The sequence below is a fragment of the Oppia nitens genome, unplaced genomic scaffold (genome assembly GCF_028296485.1).
Source record: "Oppia nitens isolate AA-2021 unplaced genomic scaffold, nextdenovo-longstitch-racon4-pilon3 scaffold1_pilon_pilon_pilon, whole genome shotgun sequence".
Lineage (NCBI taxonomy): Eukaryota > Metazoa > Arthropoda > Arachnida > Sarcoptiformes > Oppiidae > Oppia > Oppia nitens.
The window spans coordinates 8963304-8984576 of NW_026533199.1; the positions used below are offsets into that span (position 1 = coordinate 8963304).

The window sequence follows — 21273 nt, forward strand, 5'->3', positions numbered from 1 at the left end:
AATTGATTGATTTGCATATATATTAGTGTTATATAAAAATGTCAAAAACTGGTTGTCCTCACGGGTCGCATGTAATTCATGAGAGATGTACCGAATTGCCATTGATTGTCACTCTGGCAACTGATTGATGGCATTGTTATTGATTGGCTTTGATCTAAGTCTTGTAGTGCTGTAGCCAACAGTTTCACTGAATCGTAAAGTAGTGCCGATTCTGTCTATAATATTATGTATATATTAATAGATATAATGTATATGTTGTACAATATTACTGTTTATATACTTTCATATGCAATACTACAACAATAAATCACTCTCTATAAGACAATTATTGTAATGTTAAATATAATAAACATTTGCTGGCATAACATATTCAAAACATGAATATAGATCTCTATCATTACACGAGATCTCAATTTTTATGGATCTTCCATATTATCCAATGCTATACAATGTATACATCCAATACATTAGCTAAAAACGTATGTAATGTTTACAAAAATAAATGTGATTTGCATTCAATCTGAAATATATTATATAAGCAATAATATAGTAATTTTATTTTGGAAAAAATAAAAGTCTTACATATTTATCTAAAGTTATAATGAAAATTTGCAAATTTCATACAGAATATAAAAGTTATAATATTAAATTATACAACGTTTAGAAATTAGATTTCAAATTCAATAATATACTACAAAATTTTATATTCAAAATATTTGCATTTATTAATATATATATATATATATATATAAAGGTATGAAATTGTTTTTCAATTTAATATAAACATTTTCATAAATTGCTATATGATTTATTTTGTTTGTGTAATCAACTATAATATATATAAAACTTAAATTTAATAATATCTTTCATTAATAACATTACATTTATATTTAAGTGATTTACGGGGATAATGATTGCGTAAATCTAATCAAGTAATGGATTGCAAGTCAAGTGTATACTCACAAAGTAAATCACTTTTGCTAACAATTATAGCGGTATTAGAAACTGTTTACACATGTAATCATTATATTCGTGTATTTTAATGAATTTACTTTATAAAGCAATAGAATTGTTATTTAAAACAAAATTAATTTTTACAAATTAAAATTTTAAAAAATTTGATTAAATTGATTAAAATATTCTATAAATTAATTTCTATGACAACTATCTGTATGTGAAAAATGCGTTAACAAAAACATAAAAAACTATTACAAAATTAGAAATTCTTGTAATTTCTTAAACACCATTTTTTTAAATAAAACTAAAGTTTTTTAATTTAAACAATAAATGCTTTTCATCATCTCTTAGGTGTTTAATTTATAGTAAGGCATTAGTTATTGGTATTACTCGCTGTGTTATCTCGAAATATAAATAAAACTTGAAAAATAAATTAACATTTTATACGATATTTTTATAATATCAGACTATTATTGATGATTGCAATGCGAAACTCATTTAATTTTATTGTCTTTTCGGACCAATTGAATAGTTTTTCACCAAAAAACTCATTTAAGTGTTATTTGTATTCAACCAATAACTGAACGACACTTTTGACTCTCGGGTATTGTTTAGGACTATATGTATCGGTGCTATACTAATGAATACTATTTATATCTATCTTTTGTGTTGAATATCTGACAGACAGACAAAAAAATATCTGAAATAAAAAGCAACCGTAAAAAACATACCAATAAATTAGTTGGTTTACTGGCATTGTTGAGCCCTCGTTTTGAGGCCAGTTGTGTCCAATCGGTCATTAGACTGTACAGCTCAGGGTTTGTTGAGTCTACCAAACGAAATGATGTAATCTTTGTTTTGGCAAATTTGAAATCTTCTAAATTTATTGTCTGTAAGTCCTGTAGACAAACAATATGTTAACTAAAGATATTTAAAACAAATATGTTGTCATTAAATTGGGTCACAAACTATTCAGTATTTTATTATTTTATTTGTCATATAAAAACAATATAAAACATTTTATTTTTGGCCCAATGTCTCATAACTTAATCAAATTATATATACGGTATATATATATATATATATATATTATTATTAGAAAACAAGAAATGAAACAAAAAAACAAAGTTTTAGTGACATTTAATGATCCATTAAATTAATATTATATTAACATATGATATGATATGATATACAGTACAATATTATATGTGAAAAGTTGTATTTTTTGAATCAACTATATTTAAGATTGTGTTGTTCTTCTAATTTACAGTTTATGACTCTATCTATCAAACAATACATTTATATAAATTTTAGTTTAGACTTTAAAAACATATTTAAACCATAATCAGTCAATTGTTTTTCTATGTATTAAATTCTAAATGTAGACAAAATATTTGTATTATTATTTAAATCGTGGATCAAATGATAGGGAATTAGATGAATAGGGATTAGTATTCTATCAATAGTTATAACAACAAACTGTATGCAATGTAATGTTATTTATGAAAATAAAGTATTTTTAATATTTCATAGATAGACAGTGTTTATCTAATAGTTTTAAATATATATAAATATATTTGATTATAATGTGTTATACAATAATTAATTGCAACTAAAGCGGTCTCATCAAAAATACCCAAAATTAAAATCTTTAAAATAATAATATTCAAAAACATTTTTAACCAACTATTTCATTCAACTTATATAAAGTAAATAAAATTATCCAAAATATTGTAATTTATATTATTTTACTATGTAATATTATAAACCAGTTGAGAATGCTAGAAAGCATTACCAGAAAAAATGACGTCATAAAATTTTATAATCCACATAACTATAGTTGAGTTTATTTTGTCATTTTGAGTCATTTGATACCCCACATGACTATAGTTGTTTATTTTGTCATACTTAATCATTTAATATCCTACATGACTAAACCTGACTATTATTTGTCATACTCAATCATTTTTAACTCACACTTCATTTAAATCATTTTTAATGATTCAGACAAAACAACTCAACTTTAGTCATGAATGGTATTAAATGACAGAATTACATAACAAACTCAATTTTAGTAATGTATGGTATCAAATTACTCAGTGTGACAAAATAAACAAAATTTTTGTCATGTCGAGTATCTAATGACTCATAAAATGTCATTTTGGTTAAGGAATCAAGTCAAACAGACATGAATATTAATTAACTTTATGATTTTTTTTGACTAAAATTACATTTAGGTCAGGATATAAAATTCACGAGGAACAAAAAGTTTAAAATTTCAAATTAAAAAAATTATAAATAATTACAGTCCAAAAAATCTAATAATAATTTCTAAAAATATCATGTTGTATACTATGTGATCAGCTAATATAAATTTTATAAATCTGTTTTTACTGAGTTATAAACAATTTTATTTTTTTTGGTTTATTAATATCTATAACATTAAAAAAATTATGATACTTTGAAAATTTTCAAGTAATCCGCCATTTTGACCATCATCCTTTTAATTCCTTGTAATACATCATTTTTTATGCAACTTTTCAATACATTATTAGTAGTCCTCTAACCGAATCTGAAGTCAGAATTTCAAAATTCACAGAAAATACTACAGACAGACACAAAAAAGGCTCGTATAGATTTCAGAAAATAAAACTCAGTTATTTTGAAAATTATATTAAAAAATTATAAATATTTATTTAAATTAAATTATTTTGGATATTTTAAAATAGTTTCAAATTTCTAATTAAATTATTTAACTTTTATTCCGTATTAAGTTTTATAAACTAGAAAAATTTGTATTATATATATACAGTCTTGGACAAAACAATCTGTGAAAGGTTTGAGATCTAATATCTTAAAAACTGCTGGATCAATTTTAATACAGTTTATAATAAAGGTAGAGTATATAATCTAGTTTATATAAAATTACTAAAATTGTCCAAAAATAATATAAGTAATTTTTAAAAATTAATTAAAAAATGACAAAATGTATGGAAGCAACCCTTAATGCTGGTAACGATGTTAATGTAAAATACTAAACTTTTCACTTATATTATTATAACTTTTAAATGACTAATTTTTAAAAATTAATATTAATTATATAAAATCATGATTATATACTCTACATTTATCATTAAACTGTATCAAAATTGATCCAGTAGTTTTTAAGATATTAGGTCTCAAACCTTTCACAGATAGTTTTGTCCAATACTGTATATATAAAGGCGATCAAATGATGTTGCGTCGCGTAATTTTTGAATAACTTTTGAACGGTTAGACATAACTTAATTCTGTAAAATACATTTAAGAATATCATATCGACCTGACTTAATATACACGCAATTATAAAACTAGGATGAACAAATGTTATAAATATTGGAACCAAAGAAAGACACTATCCTACAAATCTAACTACAAATGACAAATTTATTATGACAGACAAAGTTTGTAGTCAAGAAATAATAGTTTAATTTAATAATTTTTAGAATTAGTAATAAAAAAGTTTAATAGAAGAAAAGAATCATCAAAATCGGATTGGTAATTTAATTTTATGGCTTGTTATATTTATCATGTCATATTTTATAAAATAGTCTAAAATAAAAATGACGTTACTTATGACTTGTATATATTAATTAGATGAACATTTCAATTATATTACTAATTCTAAAAACAAAATTTTAATATGTCAACTAGTTTTCAAATTAATCAAAATACAATATAAATCACACTATTGAAATTCAATTATTTTGAAAACTAGTCGACATATTAAAATTTTGTTTTTAGAATTAGTAATATAATTAAAAAGTTCATCTAATAAATAAAGGTCATAAACAATGTCATTTTTATTTTAGACTAATTTATATAATGATTTATAACAAACTTAACAAACCATAAAAATAAAACTACCAATCCGATTTTGATGATTCTTTTTTTATATTAAACTATTATTTCTTGACTACAAACTTTGTCTGTCATAATAAATTTGTCATTTGTAGTTAGATTTGTAGGATAGTGTCTTTCTTTGGTTCCAATATTTATAACATTTGTTCATCCTAGTTTTATAATTGCGTGTATATTAAGTCAGGTCGATATGATATTCTTAAATGTATTTTACAGAATTAAGTTATCTCTAAGTTAGAGACTCTAACCGTTCAAAAGTTATTTAAAAATTACGCGACGGAACATCATTTGACCACTTCTTTATATATGTGTATGTGTTTAATATAAAAAATTGTTAGCAATTTAAAAAATATTTTTAAAAGTAAAATTAAGAATTGTTTTAATAATTTGATAACAACTATTAAAATATATAATAGAAGTGAATTTTGAAACACAAATTCAGTAAAAATCTTAAAGAAAAAGTGGATAAAATTTTATTTATTTTTAAGCATTACTTTATAATAAATCACATTTCATTTAATACTATTTATAACTTTTAAAATAAAAAACATTTCAATAAATATTTTATTAAATAATTTTGTCATTTTGTTTTATAAGAATTTAAAAATCCAAATCAAAAATAAACATTTTTATTATTTTGTTCTTTTAAAGTATTTACTATTATTTTATACGCAAAACTAAACATAAAAATTCAAATATATTTTATTGTACAGTATTTGTATTACAGTATATTAAGATTCATGAAATATTGGGGATATCTTTAGAAAAACAATCAAAATTTATGTATACTTTACTTAAAAAATTTAAATAAAAATTATTCTAAATTGGTTCATCAAAATTATGTTATTAAATTAATTATAACGCAATGTTAACTGTTAACTATAAAATGTTAACTATAATGCGTTTTCTAACCTAAATTAATTAATCATTATATTAATACAAAATAATATTATATTTCCAAAATCAATGAAAGACAATATAATATAAAACATGAAATATATTTTAAGATTTATTACAACAATGAGAAACTCTATATCACATATAATATATTTATACAAACAGACACATAGAATGTCTCAAAAAATTATTAGAATAATTAATTTGCAATTAATCCCATACATCAAAAATTGGCTAATTTTTTGTTAAATTAGTTTGTAATTAATTAATGTATATTTATTGTATTTATAAAGTAAAGCTTTGTTACAAAATAGATTTAAATAATAAATAAATAAAAATTACATTAATTTATATATGCTGTCACATTATGTTTATTTATGCTTTATAATACTATTGTATATTATAATGTATTACAAATTAAATAAAAACAACATTTTCTTTATTCATAAGAAAACAAGTCTATCAAAAATTTCAACATTTAATCCATTCAACTATAAAGTAATAGCAATAAATCATTTGACTGGTCTTATAATATTTAATTTGTATACTACAATGTATATACTTTTTTTAAACTTCTAAAAATACAATATATATATTGTTTTATATTAAATATTGATATTTTTGATCATTTCTGACTAAAAATATTCTCAGAGAAAATTCGTTTTTTATAAATATATTGTTTAATGTATTATATAAATGCAAAAAATACTAGTAGGGAACTCACCAAGTATTACAATTAATTAGATATTTAATTTATATTTATTATTAAAATAACTGTGCTTTTATTTATTTAAATTAATATTGCCAATAATATAGATTATAGTCAATTTCACAATACTAGTAATACAACATTATTTTCAAATAAATATACAAAACATAATATATTGTTTAATTGAGTTTTTTAACTAATATTTTCTGAAAATACTATTACTCGTTAGCGAATATTTATCAAAATCATAATCAACTCATATGTTTAACATACTATAGTTAAGCATTTATAATCATTTAATAATCATAATTTTGGTTCAAAATAAAAAATCTGGTAAATTACTTTATCAATCAATAGATAATTAATCATTTTTAATTAAAATCAACCTGTTTCATTTTATGCTATCTATCCAAATAATTAAGATATATACAGAACTAGACATCAAAATATATTTATATCAGTATATGAAAAACCAAACTAATTTCATTACACATAATTTTAAGATGACATCAAACTTTAGTGTCAATCTTGCCGTTAGTCGTATGAGTAAATTATTATAATAAGTAATAATATTAAGAATTGGAGTAAATAATGAAAATTGTATCCTTTATGGGATGAGCCGTACAATTGATTTAATCATACAATATATTCTATACGATTTGATAACACAAACATTTATTTTACTTTATTAATATTCTGTAATATACTGTATAATAAATATATATACTAATTATATAAATTATATATATATATATATATTTATATGACATAAAATATACTGTATGCGGTCTAAAATTACTGTATCATACAGTATAAGAAATAAGTTTATTAATATAGTCAATATAGTATAGTATTATATTGACTATATTGTATAAATATTGTCACTATTTTATTATTTTTTGGTTAAATACAATATTTACATAATAAGATACTGATATAAATTTATAAATAACAAGAGAAAAAATAAAATATAACAATAACCAAAAAATAAATAAATGATAAAATTAAGATCAATATTTAAAAAAAAATAAAAGTTCAGACTATAAATAATTTGCTAATTAATGCTTTTTGAAAAGTTAGTCATTGTTATTAAACTATTATATTATGAAATAAACTACTCATTAAATTCTCTGTATTTGTCATATTTTAAGTCATATAATTAATTTTATCTAAATATTTCAGTTAAACATTGCCAGTGAACATATGCTTTATAATAACTGTGTATTATTATAGAATTTTTCTATAAAAATTTATAAGAAAACTTCAATGATTGTTCAATAATTTTTATGTTAAAAATGTTTGTTAGACACTAATAAATTTTGTTTATAACTTAATTTAGAAAAAATGTTAAAATATTTGTTTAGGTCATCTTATACAATCATGTATATGTAATCATTTAACTGGTCAGGTAAATGGTCACTAACAATATACCCTTAGAAGACAACAGTAACCAACACTAAACCAATAAAGTAATGTTAATTAATGTATAACTCAATTACACAGATTATGAATAGTATATTAAAATATCTAAATATTAATTATAGTACAGTATTATGAACAACGATATCGATTACTTGAAAACTTTTATTAGAAAAAATTACTGTTTGTTTTGATTTTTGAAAACATATTTGCCTAAAAATGCAATATTTATGTATAAAATACAATATAAAATAGTTTAAATATTTGAAATATTTGCACAACAAACAAGCTTGTAAAATGATTTAATAATATTTTCAAAGTGATATTTTAGTTTCAATGAAAATTTCTATTTTTCATATAAAGTACAGTACATTGTTAAGAAAATTTAATATCAGATATTAAATAAAATTTATGGTTTATTAAAAACTAAGTCTTGATTACATATACTGATAAAATAAGATAAGAAATATATAATTTAATAATTTAATTAAATTAAAAAAACATTAGTTATAAATATACATTAAAACTTTTAATTTAAAAGTAGACAGTTATAGCCAGGGTGGCTAATGATTTTCGATTTCAAGGGGGGTATAGGGTGGGGTAAAATGGCAAAAATCTCGAAAAAGCTTGGGGATAAAGAGGATCAACATTTGTTTTTATTGCATTTTTAAACGACAATTTTTTTCAAAATTTGACTGAATTCCCACTAAATTCCTACTAAACTCCACTAAATTCCCACTAAATTTTATAAAGAGCTAAAAAATTAAACGTTTTCATTATTTTCTGGAAAATTGGTGGGAATTTATTAGAGAACTTTTTTCCTTGTGGGGATACCCGAACTCTACATATGTAATTTTTATTTAATATCATATTTAGTATTTTTAAAGCATATTTTGTGTTAATTAGTAAATAAATTTTTATGTTTAAATATTTTTAAAAATTAAGTTTATTTGTTTTATTATATATATTACATTATTATTTAGTTTAAATAATGTTAAATAGATGTAATTGAGTATTAATAAAGCTATTAATTTATATTAAAACTTATTTAGTTTTTATTTATTTTTTTTTTGTAATTTTACATAAATTACTAAATTTTTTGGCTAATTTAGGCTAATTTATTGGCTTCAGGTGAGGGGGTAAAATCAAAAAAAAAATCTCGATCTCAGGGGGTAAGATGTCTTACCCCTACCCCCTACCCCCCATTTTAGCAACTCTGTTATAACAAATAACTTATAGCATATTTGCGTGCATTTGAGTATATTATTATTAGTATTAAATCTGTTAGTTATATTAGTATAAAATTAAAAGCTGTACTTTATTTAATATATACGAACATTTAATTAGTAAATAAGTTATGCTTAAATTAATGGCAGTAAAGTGATAGTAAAATTGAATAGTAAGCAAACAAACAAACAAATTGTCAAATCCTAATACATACCAATGATGTGATGAGATAGCTTTGAAACTCAGTCATCATCCCGACCTGCTGTGCCTTCAATACAATAGTATTCATCAATAAGTCATTACATTAATAACTATAAATATATTTATTTGTGAACTTTATTTTTTTCACAACAAAAATCTGAGACATATTTCTAAAATAGAGATATTTCTTAAATGAATAATGTATTGACATTTTAATCATCGATTGTGAAGTTTGTATGTGTTTTGTGGACACAACTCGAGTGTCATAACAATCCTATATTTTTACGATTGTTTGACTGTTTTATGTATTTAATATTGTATTATAGCTTAAGGTATAAAAAGTATATATATTTTTATATCATATATTGTGTAAATTGTATTTTTATTTTTCTATTTATTATATACTATAAAAATAGAAATTTAAACTATTTATTAAACTCGATATTCTTTCTAACTTTCATTATACAGTATTTCTAATACATATACTGAGTATATATATACAGAATATTATACTATGATATATATAATATGATGTTTTTGTAATAAAAATATGATTTATGTGCTAAAATTAGTATATATTTTTATAAAGTAACTTTAAATATTTTTAGTTTTGCTTAAATATTAAAAATTTTATTATAAAATTTCATATTTTGTAAATAATAGAATTTAAATAAATAATTTTTTTATTTAAAAAAATGCTTTTATAATTAAAATAATTTGCATAACAAATATATTTATCAAATTTGACTATGAATTTCCAGAAATAGTTGTCAAAACAAAAACAATATAATTTCTAATGTTATAACAAAATAGATATAATTTATATCATATAAAATGCTTACATGTTTTAAAACAGTGAATATATTTAGTCGATTGACGTCAATAATTACATGAAATACTTTAGTCATTTTAATTTCCCAGAATATGTCTCTATAGGGTCTGTCGGAAAATTGGTAGAGTTTTATCGTCCAATCGTATTGTTGCGCTTCCTTCAGAAAGTCTTGGATTCGGACAATACCTTTAAAAGTTAATTACAAAACAAATTGAAAAAAAATAAAAATTAAAAGTTTAATAGTAAACAAAGAAACTATAAATTTATTTTAAAAATGCTTAGAATTTATATTATATAAAGTATATTAAATGTATAATTTATAATGTATTGCAATATCTATAACCATAAAGAAATGTCAATAAATCTTGTGAAAATGTTTATAAAAACTGATTGATAGACATAATCCATGTGATGGCTACCAATGATTGTTAGACAACAAATGTTAGACCATAAACTAGTAAAGCATTAGTTGTATAGTTTATATAACAGTATATTTTGGTTTACAATATTAAGTATATTTATAATACAAACTGATGCTGAGTCTGCAATGCAATTGCTATTTATTCAAATCAATAAAAAAACGACATAAATATGTATATTGTTTTTTATAGCCAAACAATTCTATCTTTTATTATTTGTCTTAATGTTTATGCGAGTAATTGTTTGTATATTGAATTATTTTACAGTCAAATGTTTTGGACTATTATTAAGTCAAGTCTTGTAGTGTTTAGTTGTTATATGAGTTGTGTTTAACTACTAATGAAAACAAATTGAAAACAAGTTTGCCATTAGATGTTAGCCAATATGCGAATATACTGTATATACAGAATAATAATAATATATACAGTATATACAATCAAATTAAATTTTTACGGTATTTTTGTTTAAAAGCTAAAGTTATTTATACAAACTGTTACCAAATTAACGCCAATTTTTCGTTTAGTTTTTTCTGTAACATTTGTTTCCTAAACGCCTTTGTTTTTTGACTAAAACTTAACTCAATATATTGTTATTTCCTATAGTGTTTAATTCCAATATATTATATATATATATATATATATATATATATATACAGTCTATTTATATAAATGTTATCCAAAAGAAATATTTGAAGTTTTGACTTAACTATCAAATCAATAGAAGAAAAGCCTTAAAGAAAAGTTTATTTTGGAAATTGCGGTCATTTCTCAAACAAAAGCTTTAATATATATCTGATGTCATCATAAATAATATGATTTCTTTTTATAGATACAACTATAATCTCGGAGCCAAAAAATAGCTTATTTTAATTGTTTGATTCACTATTGTTGCAAATATTTTTTGTTTGGTTTGACATTTTGACTACAAATTAATTGTAAAATTGGTTTTGAGTGACTTTACATTAATATACTTTAAGTAGTATTACAATACAATAAAGAAGTGTTAGGTATTTTGTTAGTAATTTATTATCTGTTTTAATATCACATAAATTTTAAATTTCAAATATACATTATATTAGTTGTAATTTATTTTAATATTAATAGATTCTGTATTTGTATAGTATGTATAAAAACTCTTACAAAAAATAATGTAATCAATCACTTTAGTATATTTCTTAAAACTTAATAATTATTTAATATTAGATTAATAAAATAATATTAAATTTTAAAGTAAAATAAAATAATAAGAATTAAATTCTGAATTAATTATATAATAAAGGACTTTTAAACTTAATAAATAAATAGTTAATTTAAATTATACTAAAATTGCTAATGTAACCCTAATTACAACCCTAATTATAATAGTATAATACAATAACAATGAAATGATGTATACCGTGGTTATCCTCGTAAACGATGGCAAATACTTTCCAACCCCAAGCCTTGACTAAGTCTACATAAGCTCGTGATAGAGATGATGGCTTAGGATAGAGATTAATGGAGATATGATCGGACATCATATCCCTGCTATTGGAGTGGCACTCGATGTGTGGTATTTCCAATGCATCACAGATTGACTGCACGTGAAGTGCTGTTTGACCGCCTAATGGACCGAACAGTGCAATCGCGCCGTTGGCCAACAGTGAACATACTGTAAACAATTAGATTTTTGAAAAAATAAAGGTATTGTTAGTTACATAAGTGTTTATTTTGTTATATAAAGATAAAACATTACATTTTATTCCAGTTATAGTAAATAAAGAGTATTTTGATGTCAAAGAATTTTCTCCTTAAAAGTCAAGAACTTAATGGAAATGTGTTTATATATTGAATGAACAAAACAGTAATGTTTTTATACTAAAACTTCTTATTCACTATAAAAACATATAAATTTTCTTCACATGAATAACTTTACTCTAAATATAAAAACTTTTTTGTGTATGTTTTTCATGTTTAGTACTGTAGTTACATATATATATATAATCTGTACTTATTCTGTATATACAGTACATACTGTATAACGCTTTTTAATAGTCTATACTCTTTATTCACACATTAAAAGTGAGTCTCTATCTAATATACAGTACAGTAATAATTTGACTTTTTATGTTGTAATCCATAAAAGTATTGATTAATTGTTAGTCGGTTTCCGTTATTAGTCTTAAATGTATTGATTCTTTGAGTAAACGTATCTTTAATGAAACAAATAAAGTGCACCAAAATCTATATATTCACTCTATTGTTCACTATTTAGGTTCAAATGTGCCACTAATACCAAATGCAAAACCAAATTCATACACTTTTTAAACTTAACTCTCTCTCTCTCTCTCTCTCTCTCTCTCTCTCTCTCTCTCTCTCTCTCTCTCACTTAACTATCTTTTGATAAGATCATTGGTAAGTACTAAATGAGTGTTAAAGAGAGTGTTTGGTAGACTAAAAATTAATGTAACGCTATGTTATGTGATGCGAGTATAATACAAAACATTGTTTTAATAAAAATTTTATTATACTCTATAATGTATGTACAGTATATATATTATATAATATAAACTACATTATCATTAATATTTTATTATTTATAAACATTGCCACAACAGTTGATAAAATTTATTTACATTTTTTATGTTTATCTAACATAACTCAAAGTATTTGAAATGTTTTAACTACAGTTTACTTATAAATACATTAAAAATTTATAGTTTTAGTCATTAAGCATACAATTTTTAAAAATAATATTAATATTTTATTTCAGAGTTAAGCAGTTTTTAGTGTCTAAAGGGGTATTGAGTTACGGATAAAATGATAAAAATCTCGAAAAATCTTGAGTGAAGTACTGAATGTGTATAAATTTTTATTGCATTTTTAAATAAAAATTTCTTCAAAATTTGAGAATTAAGAAAGTGGTCAAAAAATTAGTTATAAATTCCCAGAAAATATAAAATATTCCCAAATTCCCTTATTATCCGCAAAATCATTTGATATTAACTTAAATTTTGATAATAAAAATAGTTTTACAATAAAAATAATAAGTTTATAAATAATAAGACATTGGGTGGGGTGGGGTAAAATTAGTCTGGGTGTAAGATGACTTTACCCCCTACCCCTCAAATCTAAACCATGATTTTATTTACTTTTTGGACTATTTTATTTATTTTGTGCAAATAATATACCATAAATTTATAATACAATTGACAATCTTATAAATACACAGTATATTAATATATAATTCAATATAGTTTCATGTGATTTGCGATTAAATAATAAAATAATAGTAAATTATATATTATATCTCATATTTTCACAAAATTATATAATTTATTTTGTATAAAAAGCAATCAAACTAATAATATTTTATATTTTAAATTGTAAAGTATAAACACTTTATGTTTAAAAATAACTTAAATATCAATATTGTACTAAAATTTATAATAATTTAATTAACAAATATATTTAAAGTCGAATATCTCGAATTGCGTCGGACAGGTATGTAAGTGGTATTAAGCAACTCAGGGATGTCTGAGCTATCATCACTATTCGGGATTTTTTAAGGACATTATTGGTCTCTTCAAACCGATTTGATGTATGAGAAACACCTAAATGTATTACTTAACTCTTTAAATAAATTGAATTGAATTAAAATGATTTAATAAAAATACAATTAGTTTTTAATCTATTGGTGCGTCAAATGAGTAAATGTCGTAAAACTTAACTAATGTTTTACATAAACTACTAATTAGATATTAAACACAAAAATAAATTTGTTGTACTTAGGGTTAGGTCAGATTCCCTCATTTTATTTACTAAAAGTTCCTTATCTTCCCTGCTCTCTGGGAATTCATGGGAAATCTATTTCCTACCTACCTTTCCTATTCTAAATCCTACCTATCAAACTCTAAACAACACATTTTATTATACTGATTGAGAAGCAAATATTATATTATATAATATTCTCACTAAATTTATTGAATTGAAATTTAGTTTTAAATATTTCAATTTTTTGGAAAATATTTAAGTTTTGGTAGTATTTATCGTAATAATTATATTTTTCTTTTCTAACGATCAAGAGAGGGAAAATAAAACATTGTCCATATTTTTCGGAAAATTGGAGGAATTATTTTAGGGAATTTCCATCCCTGGGAATGTTGATCGAACTCTAGTTGTACTATACCTCTATATATTGGTTACTTTAAGCGATACTTTGTGTAACGTTTCATATATAGTATATAAACTACTTTTTCATATAAACAATAATATAATAATTTTTTATAGCAAACGTCAATATTGACAAAACTCAAGAATTATATTATGATTGCATAAGTATTGATGAGTCGGTTACTGGAGTGAGAGTCTGTTGGCAATAATTCAGTCAATTTGTTTGCCAACCGATGCCTGTCTTATATGTGATTGATAGCCATATCGTATATAATGGTATTCACTATTGTTTTATCATTTTTATATCAATCGCTTAGCAATTATTGTCGACTAACATTTCGCGTCAAATAATTTAATAAAAGTATTTTCATAAACATTAAATTGTTTTACTAAAGTTTCATTGAATTCATGTTTGAAATTAATTATATTGATATCAACAATAGACAGGTATAGTACTACTATTTACGATAGTATAGTACTATTAAGTTTACTGTTACATTATTAATATAATTTGTATTAAAATATATTTTTTAAACTTTTCACATTTTTAATCAAAATATTTGTTATAGATATCTTAATTTTTAAAAATATTCTATCGTTTTTATTTTCATTATTTATATTTTTAAAAACTTAGATCTTATTAAAAGAATCATATTTTATAAAAGATATAAAAAATATAATATTTTTGAAAAATGAATGATAAATGTCTATTATTATTAATTTTAATTTATTTCATTTTTTGTTAATGTTTTTAAGTAGATAATTGTATAGAAATAGTATTAAACTAATGTAAAGTATAAACATTTTATGTTTAAAATAACTTTAAAATATCAAAATTTTACTAAAATTTAGCAATAATTTAATTATCACATAGACTTAAATTTAGCATTTTTGCCATTTATAGAAAGTATTCACTTTCTATATGTTTATTACTTTTCAAATAACTGCCGACTATTTTAGGTGTCAAGTATTGCTTAAAATCCCTATATAATGGTCAGCACTGACCATACATATTATGCTTTGATATGCCAGTGCTTGCGACTACAACATAATAAATCCAAATTTATAACAAATTAATAATTAAATAAAATAATAATTTTAAAATACAATGAGTTTTTTAATGTATTGGTGCGCCTAATAAACAATTGCCGTAAAACTCGACTAATGTTTTACACTAATTAATAAACAACAATAAAAATTAACAATTTATTGCAGCCATTATATGATATCATTGTAAATACTGTATGAAATAAAAACTTTCTTTTTGTTGTAAAATTGTTGTCAATAAGTTTTGTCAAATGAATTATTCGCGTCATTAATAATAGGACTACTATTTCTGTGCCACAATTGGGACCACAGTTTTTCATCCAAACCAACAACAAAAACAACAAAGTTTTTATACTAAAATTATATTAAACGAAATTAAGACAAGTATTGGGAAACTCAACAAAAAAACTAAAACAATAATAATAATAATAATAATAATATAACGAACAAACGTTTACTATATATTAATATTATTATATTTACGGGAATTATAGAGTAAAATAAAAACATAAAAACAAACTAAAAGTAAATTCTTCGGTCGACAGATGTGTATGAGTTGTCATCAAATTTGTTGTTGTAATGGAAACTCAGTTATAGTTTAAGTCAGAAGTGGTATATAAACACATATTATGAAGAATGCATTTACGAATAACAATTGGGATTAACTTTATGTCAATTTATATCTCTGCCAATATTATTATTATTATTATTATTATTATTATTATTATTTGTATTATTATTAATATTTTGTTGTACTTTTATTACAGTAAAAATACATTAAATTATTTTAGAAAAAATATAACAATAAAAATGAAAAATTCTGTAAAAATATTTTACTTTTACTCTAAGATTTTTCTGTTAAATGATATATAAAAGAAATACTGAACGACTTTATTGTACTTTTCATATATAATTAGCATATTTTTGAAATCATAGCCTATATATGAAAATCATATAAACAAAATCGATATTTTATTTATTCTATGACAATATACAGATTGTATTGTATACACTAGACTTATTATATAATGAAATATGATCAAGCATAAAAAAAGATAAATCATCAATTTTTTTAAAAATAAAATAATATATTACAATAATACTATATCTCCAATAAAATCTTAACAATAAAAAATAATTGTGAATTTATCATAATATATAATTAAATATTATTATTTTAATAAAATTGCAAATTTTTATTTAGTAAGTATTCTAGGCTCAATTAAAATAAAAATAAAAAATATAAATATATGTTATTCAGATTTTAGTCGAAATTTATTAATTGACATAATTAATATACCGTATATTATAAATGATTTTACTATAGTTATTTTAAATTATGTATCAATCAAATAAAAATCTCATTAAATATATTTGTTAGATATAATAATTTTAATAATTTAATATTTGTTTTAATTTTGTAATATTTATATTAAAATCAAACATTAATGTATAATTATTTTATATATATAATAAAAGTTCTTAATTTCCATATTTACATTCTAAAGAAAAAAATATAAATAAAATTGAATTTTTTTCTACAAAACATAAGTTATATTAGTATATTAATATATTTAGAAAATAACTGAAGATATTTTTGTATTGAATATTAGGACAATATATGCAATCAATATTTATATAACAAACATATTTTCATTGTAATGTGTGTGTCATATAAGTGCAAATGAAAGCTCTATTTTTATTTAAAATGACTTATATATTGAATTAAGTAAAAGAAAAGTCAAACCAAAAGAAAAATCCCATTCAAAACCCCAAACATCTCTATTTTGAAACACTTATATAGATATACGGTATAGACTATTGTATTGTCAGTACTGTAACTATCGATAGATAAATAAATATTATATAAAGTTATACACTGTATATACAGTATATATACTATACTTACTCTTTTGGGATCAAAATGATAGACATTAGCCGACAAAAAAAAGTTTTCTCTGATTATCTTTTACTATTGACGTACATTAGATCTCTTTTAAAAATATTACTTGAATTGATAATCAAATGTCAATCTATTTAGTTATTTATTTATTTATATATATATATATATTATTTATTTATTCACATATTTAAGTTATTTGATGATATTTTTACTTTTAAGTTATTTTTTCATCATTTCATTAAAAATCTTTACCAGCTTAATTTTTAAAACCATTAACTGATTTCTAAATGTAAAATTAGGAATTTATTAATATAAATTGATTTGATTTGTATGTTATAAATAAAATATAAACATAATTATTATATATTAGATTATAAAATTTATAGTAATTAAATTATTATATATAAATGAAGCATTAATATAATTTTAAAAACTAAATTTTTAAATCTAAGTTAAAAGTCTATATTTTATGTTAAAACTGTGACTTTTGATGAATTTTGGTGATAACTATCATAATATATTATAAAATGTAGTCTATATATTACATTTGGTAAAAACTCAAAAAAATGATTATTATATTAGATTATTGAATATATCTTGAAATGCTATAAAGTATAAAATAAATTTTATTATAAATTAAAATCTCAAATAGTATATTATATAGTGATATCATATAGTATAGCAATTCTCTCAAAAAGCAAATATTTTTTTAGAATTTAATTAATTATATAAAATGATATTTTATACAATGTATATCACATTTTTTAAATAATATATAAAAATATATTAACAATTGTATTTAGTGTTTACAATATTATTTGGCCACTTAAGAAAATCATCTAATTATTATACTGTAGTATATCAACTCATATATCATTATATTTATTTATTTTGCTTTACATTGCAATATCAGACGAAAAAATAAAATATTTATACATTAAATATGTACAAATAATTAAATAAAAATTAATAAATCATAAGTTTAAAAATAACAAATAAATTATATTTATTCATAACTATTAATAAACTTTAATATATACTGTATTATTATGTATATATATCAAAACAATATTACACTTTACTAACATTTTACTGCTTTCAATATAATTCAAAATATGAATACAGTATATAATAATAAATACAGTATAAAAAATATAAAAAAAGACAAAAATATTTACATTTACTTAGTTATGCGAAACTCGAGTGCAATAGATATATGTAAATGCAAACTATAATTTAGTGATAAAAATCAACAAAAAAACATAATATGATATTTGTTACAATCAGTGAGAAAATTGCAACAAAAATAGTCCAATGAAAACACTCAAAATCCATAACCATTGGTTAACTTTTGTCAAGATATCTACAGTAATATTAGGAATAAATATTTGACATAAACGTCAAAACTGTTATGTTTTCATAAGAAATAGTGTCAAAAAAATGATAGCAATAATATATTTGTTGTGTATATGTTTTTATGTTTTATTACATTTAGAATTTATCATTCAATCTGAAACTATTTGGAAATAAACTATTTATTATTATTAATAAATCAAATATTAGTTAAATATTTTTATTATTTTTATATTATTAAAAATTTATGCAATTTGTAATAATTAAATTAATAATCAGTTTGACTTTTATAATGAATCTAACATTAATTAAATTGTTGTTGACATTACATGTTTTTTTTAATTAACGTTAAATAAAATGTAAATATTAGCATAAACTTAAAATAAAAACATTTTTAAAATTTTTATTTTTATCAATCAGTTAATTATATTTAAATTTTGTTTGATATTTTAATTATATAAAATGGCAGTAAATATTTACTACAGTATTATCATTAAATACTTAAATAGGTAGTAAATATATTAATTACAAATCTTAATTAAGTTATATAATACATATAAAAATAAATAAATAAACAACTATTTTAAATACACTAAACACTAATCTAAGTAAGTTTGTGCATTATTTTATAGTTAAAAAAGAGATCTGTATATTAAAGTTTAATTTATTATTAAATTGTTAAATAATAGATTAAATTTGTTTATTATGCAAATTATGTTTAATATTTTTAACCAATGTCATTTATTTTCATTATAATAATAATTATAGCAATTTATATGTGTAATAACAATTTGTGCTTAAATGATTATTTACTGTATATTACATAATTTATATTATATAACATTATGTAAAGGTTTGTTTTTATAATAAAATCTAAAACACTAGACATCAAAAACCATAAAAATAAGTGATATTTAAAAATTGTATAATGTTTAATTTTAAGAAAATTGTGAAAATAAATAAAGTTTAGAAAATTTATTTATTATAAAATTCACAACATAATATTTGAAACTTTGATTATTATAAATTATTTTATGAAAATAATGTTTAAAAAACGTTATATATTATTATTAGTTTAAATAAAACATTGAGATTTTCAATAGAATTAACTTTATTTCTATAAAATATTAAAATTATTGTATTATTAATTATTTCTGATTGTTTTTTTTAATAATAATTAATATATAATGCATATTCAAATAAATTATTAACTAACTTATTATATAAGACTAAATCTACTATCTGTTAAATCTACTATATATAGTTAAATTAAAAAATTATAGTAAAACTGATGACTTTTTTAACCTTCAAAATGCATTTATGAATATACATTAAACTTATAAATAATAAACTAATCTAATGCTAACCTAAAACTAATCAATAGATAAATTAGGGCATAAAGTATTTATATTTTATAAAAATAATTTATATAATATTATAGATATAAAAATATAGATTTAATGGATTTCTGTTGAATATACAAATGTAATATACAGTACAGTATATGTGTTGACGAAACACTAATTCCCGACACAAAAACAATTCCCTAAAGAATTAGATTCCGAAAGAAGAAGTTTGAAGAATGTGTCGGTAATAATGTTCAGTCAAATGACTGTCAATGCAATCATTTGTAATGTAATGGAAATCGCAGTCAGAAAAAAATTATTGTATTTCTCAATGAATGCAAAATAATAATAATAATAATTTTTTCTATTATATGTGTTGCATCTGAAAATGATTTGGTCTCAACATTTGACATATCATTGGACATCAATAGCAACGACAAAGAAAAATATTCTCAACAACAGCAACAACACCGACACAAACATAAAAAATAATTATAGAGACATTCAGATAGTAATTGCAATCAATGACATTCAACGTATCTCTAATTATTGCAATATCTAATATATATATATATATATTGTGTTTATTTCTCTTTTAAATTCACAATTAACTATAATACAGTAGTAAACAAATTTGCCAATTCTTACACTAATTTCCTTAAAATTAATATATATATTATACATCATTCATGTGTTGAAAATTCAATCAAATTTGTGGCACAATATTATGATTATTACATTAAATACAATTGTGAGGATTCACTTGAATGAATCCATTTGGACGAAACCATAAAGTGATAAAATTCACTTTAATTTATTACATAAATAATATAACCAAAAAAAAGTTCATAAAAATTCCTAAATAATATTTATATATTTTTACAAATATGTCTAAATAACTGACGAAATGA

The 21273-nt window shown here is 20.9% G+C and overlaps 1 protein-coding gene across 1 annotated transcript in view; it reads right to left on the reverse strand.

The window, feature by feature from the left end:
• LOC128951203 (glutamate receptor ionotropic, kainate 2-like) overlaps positions 1–21273 on the reverse strand; it is a 37156-nt gene that overhangs the window by 9717 nt on the left and 6166 nt on the right. The window contains exons 3-7 of the mRNA XM_054296452.1: positions 11958–12212; positions 10153–10328; positions 9324–9377; positions 1689–1856; positions 63–215 (exon numbers count right to left, since the gene is read on the reverse strand). Coding sequence (XP_054152427.1) covers positions 63–215; positions 1689–1856; positions 9324–9377; positions 10153–10328; positions 11958–12212 — 806 coding nt within the window. The remainder of the gene's footprint in view (positions 1–62; positions 216–1688; positions 1857–9323; positions 9378–10152; positions 10329–11957; positions 12213–21273) is intronic.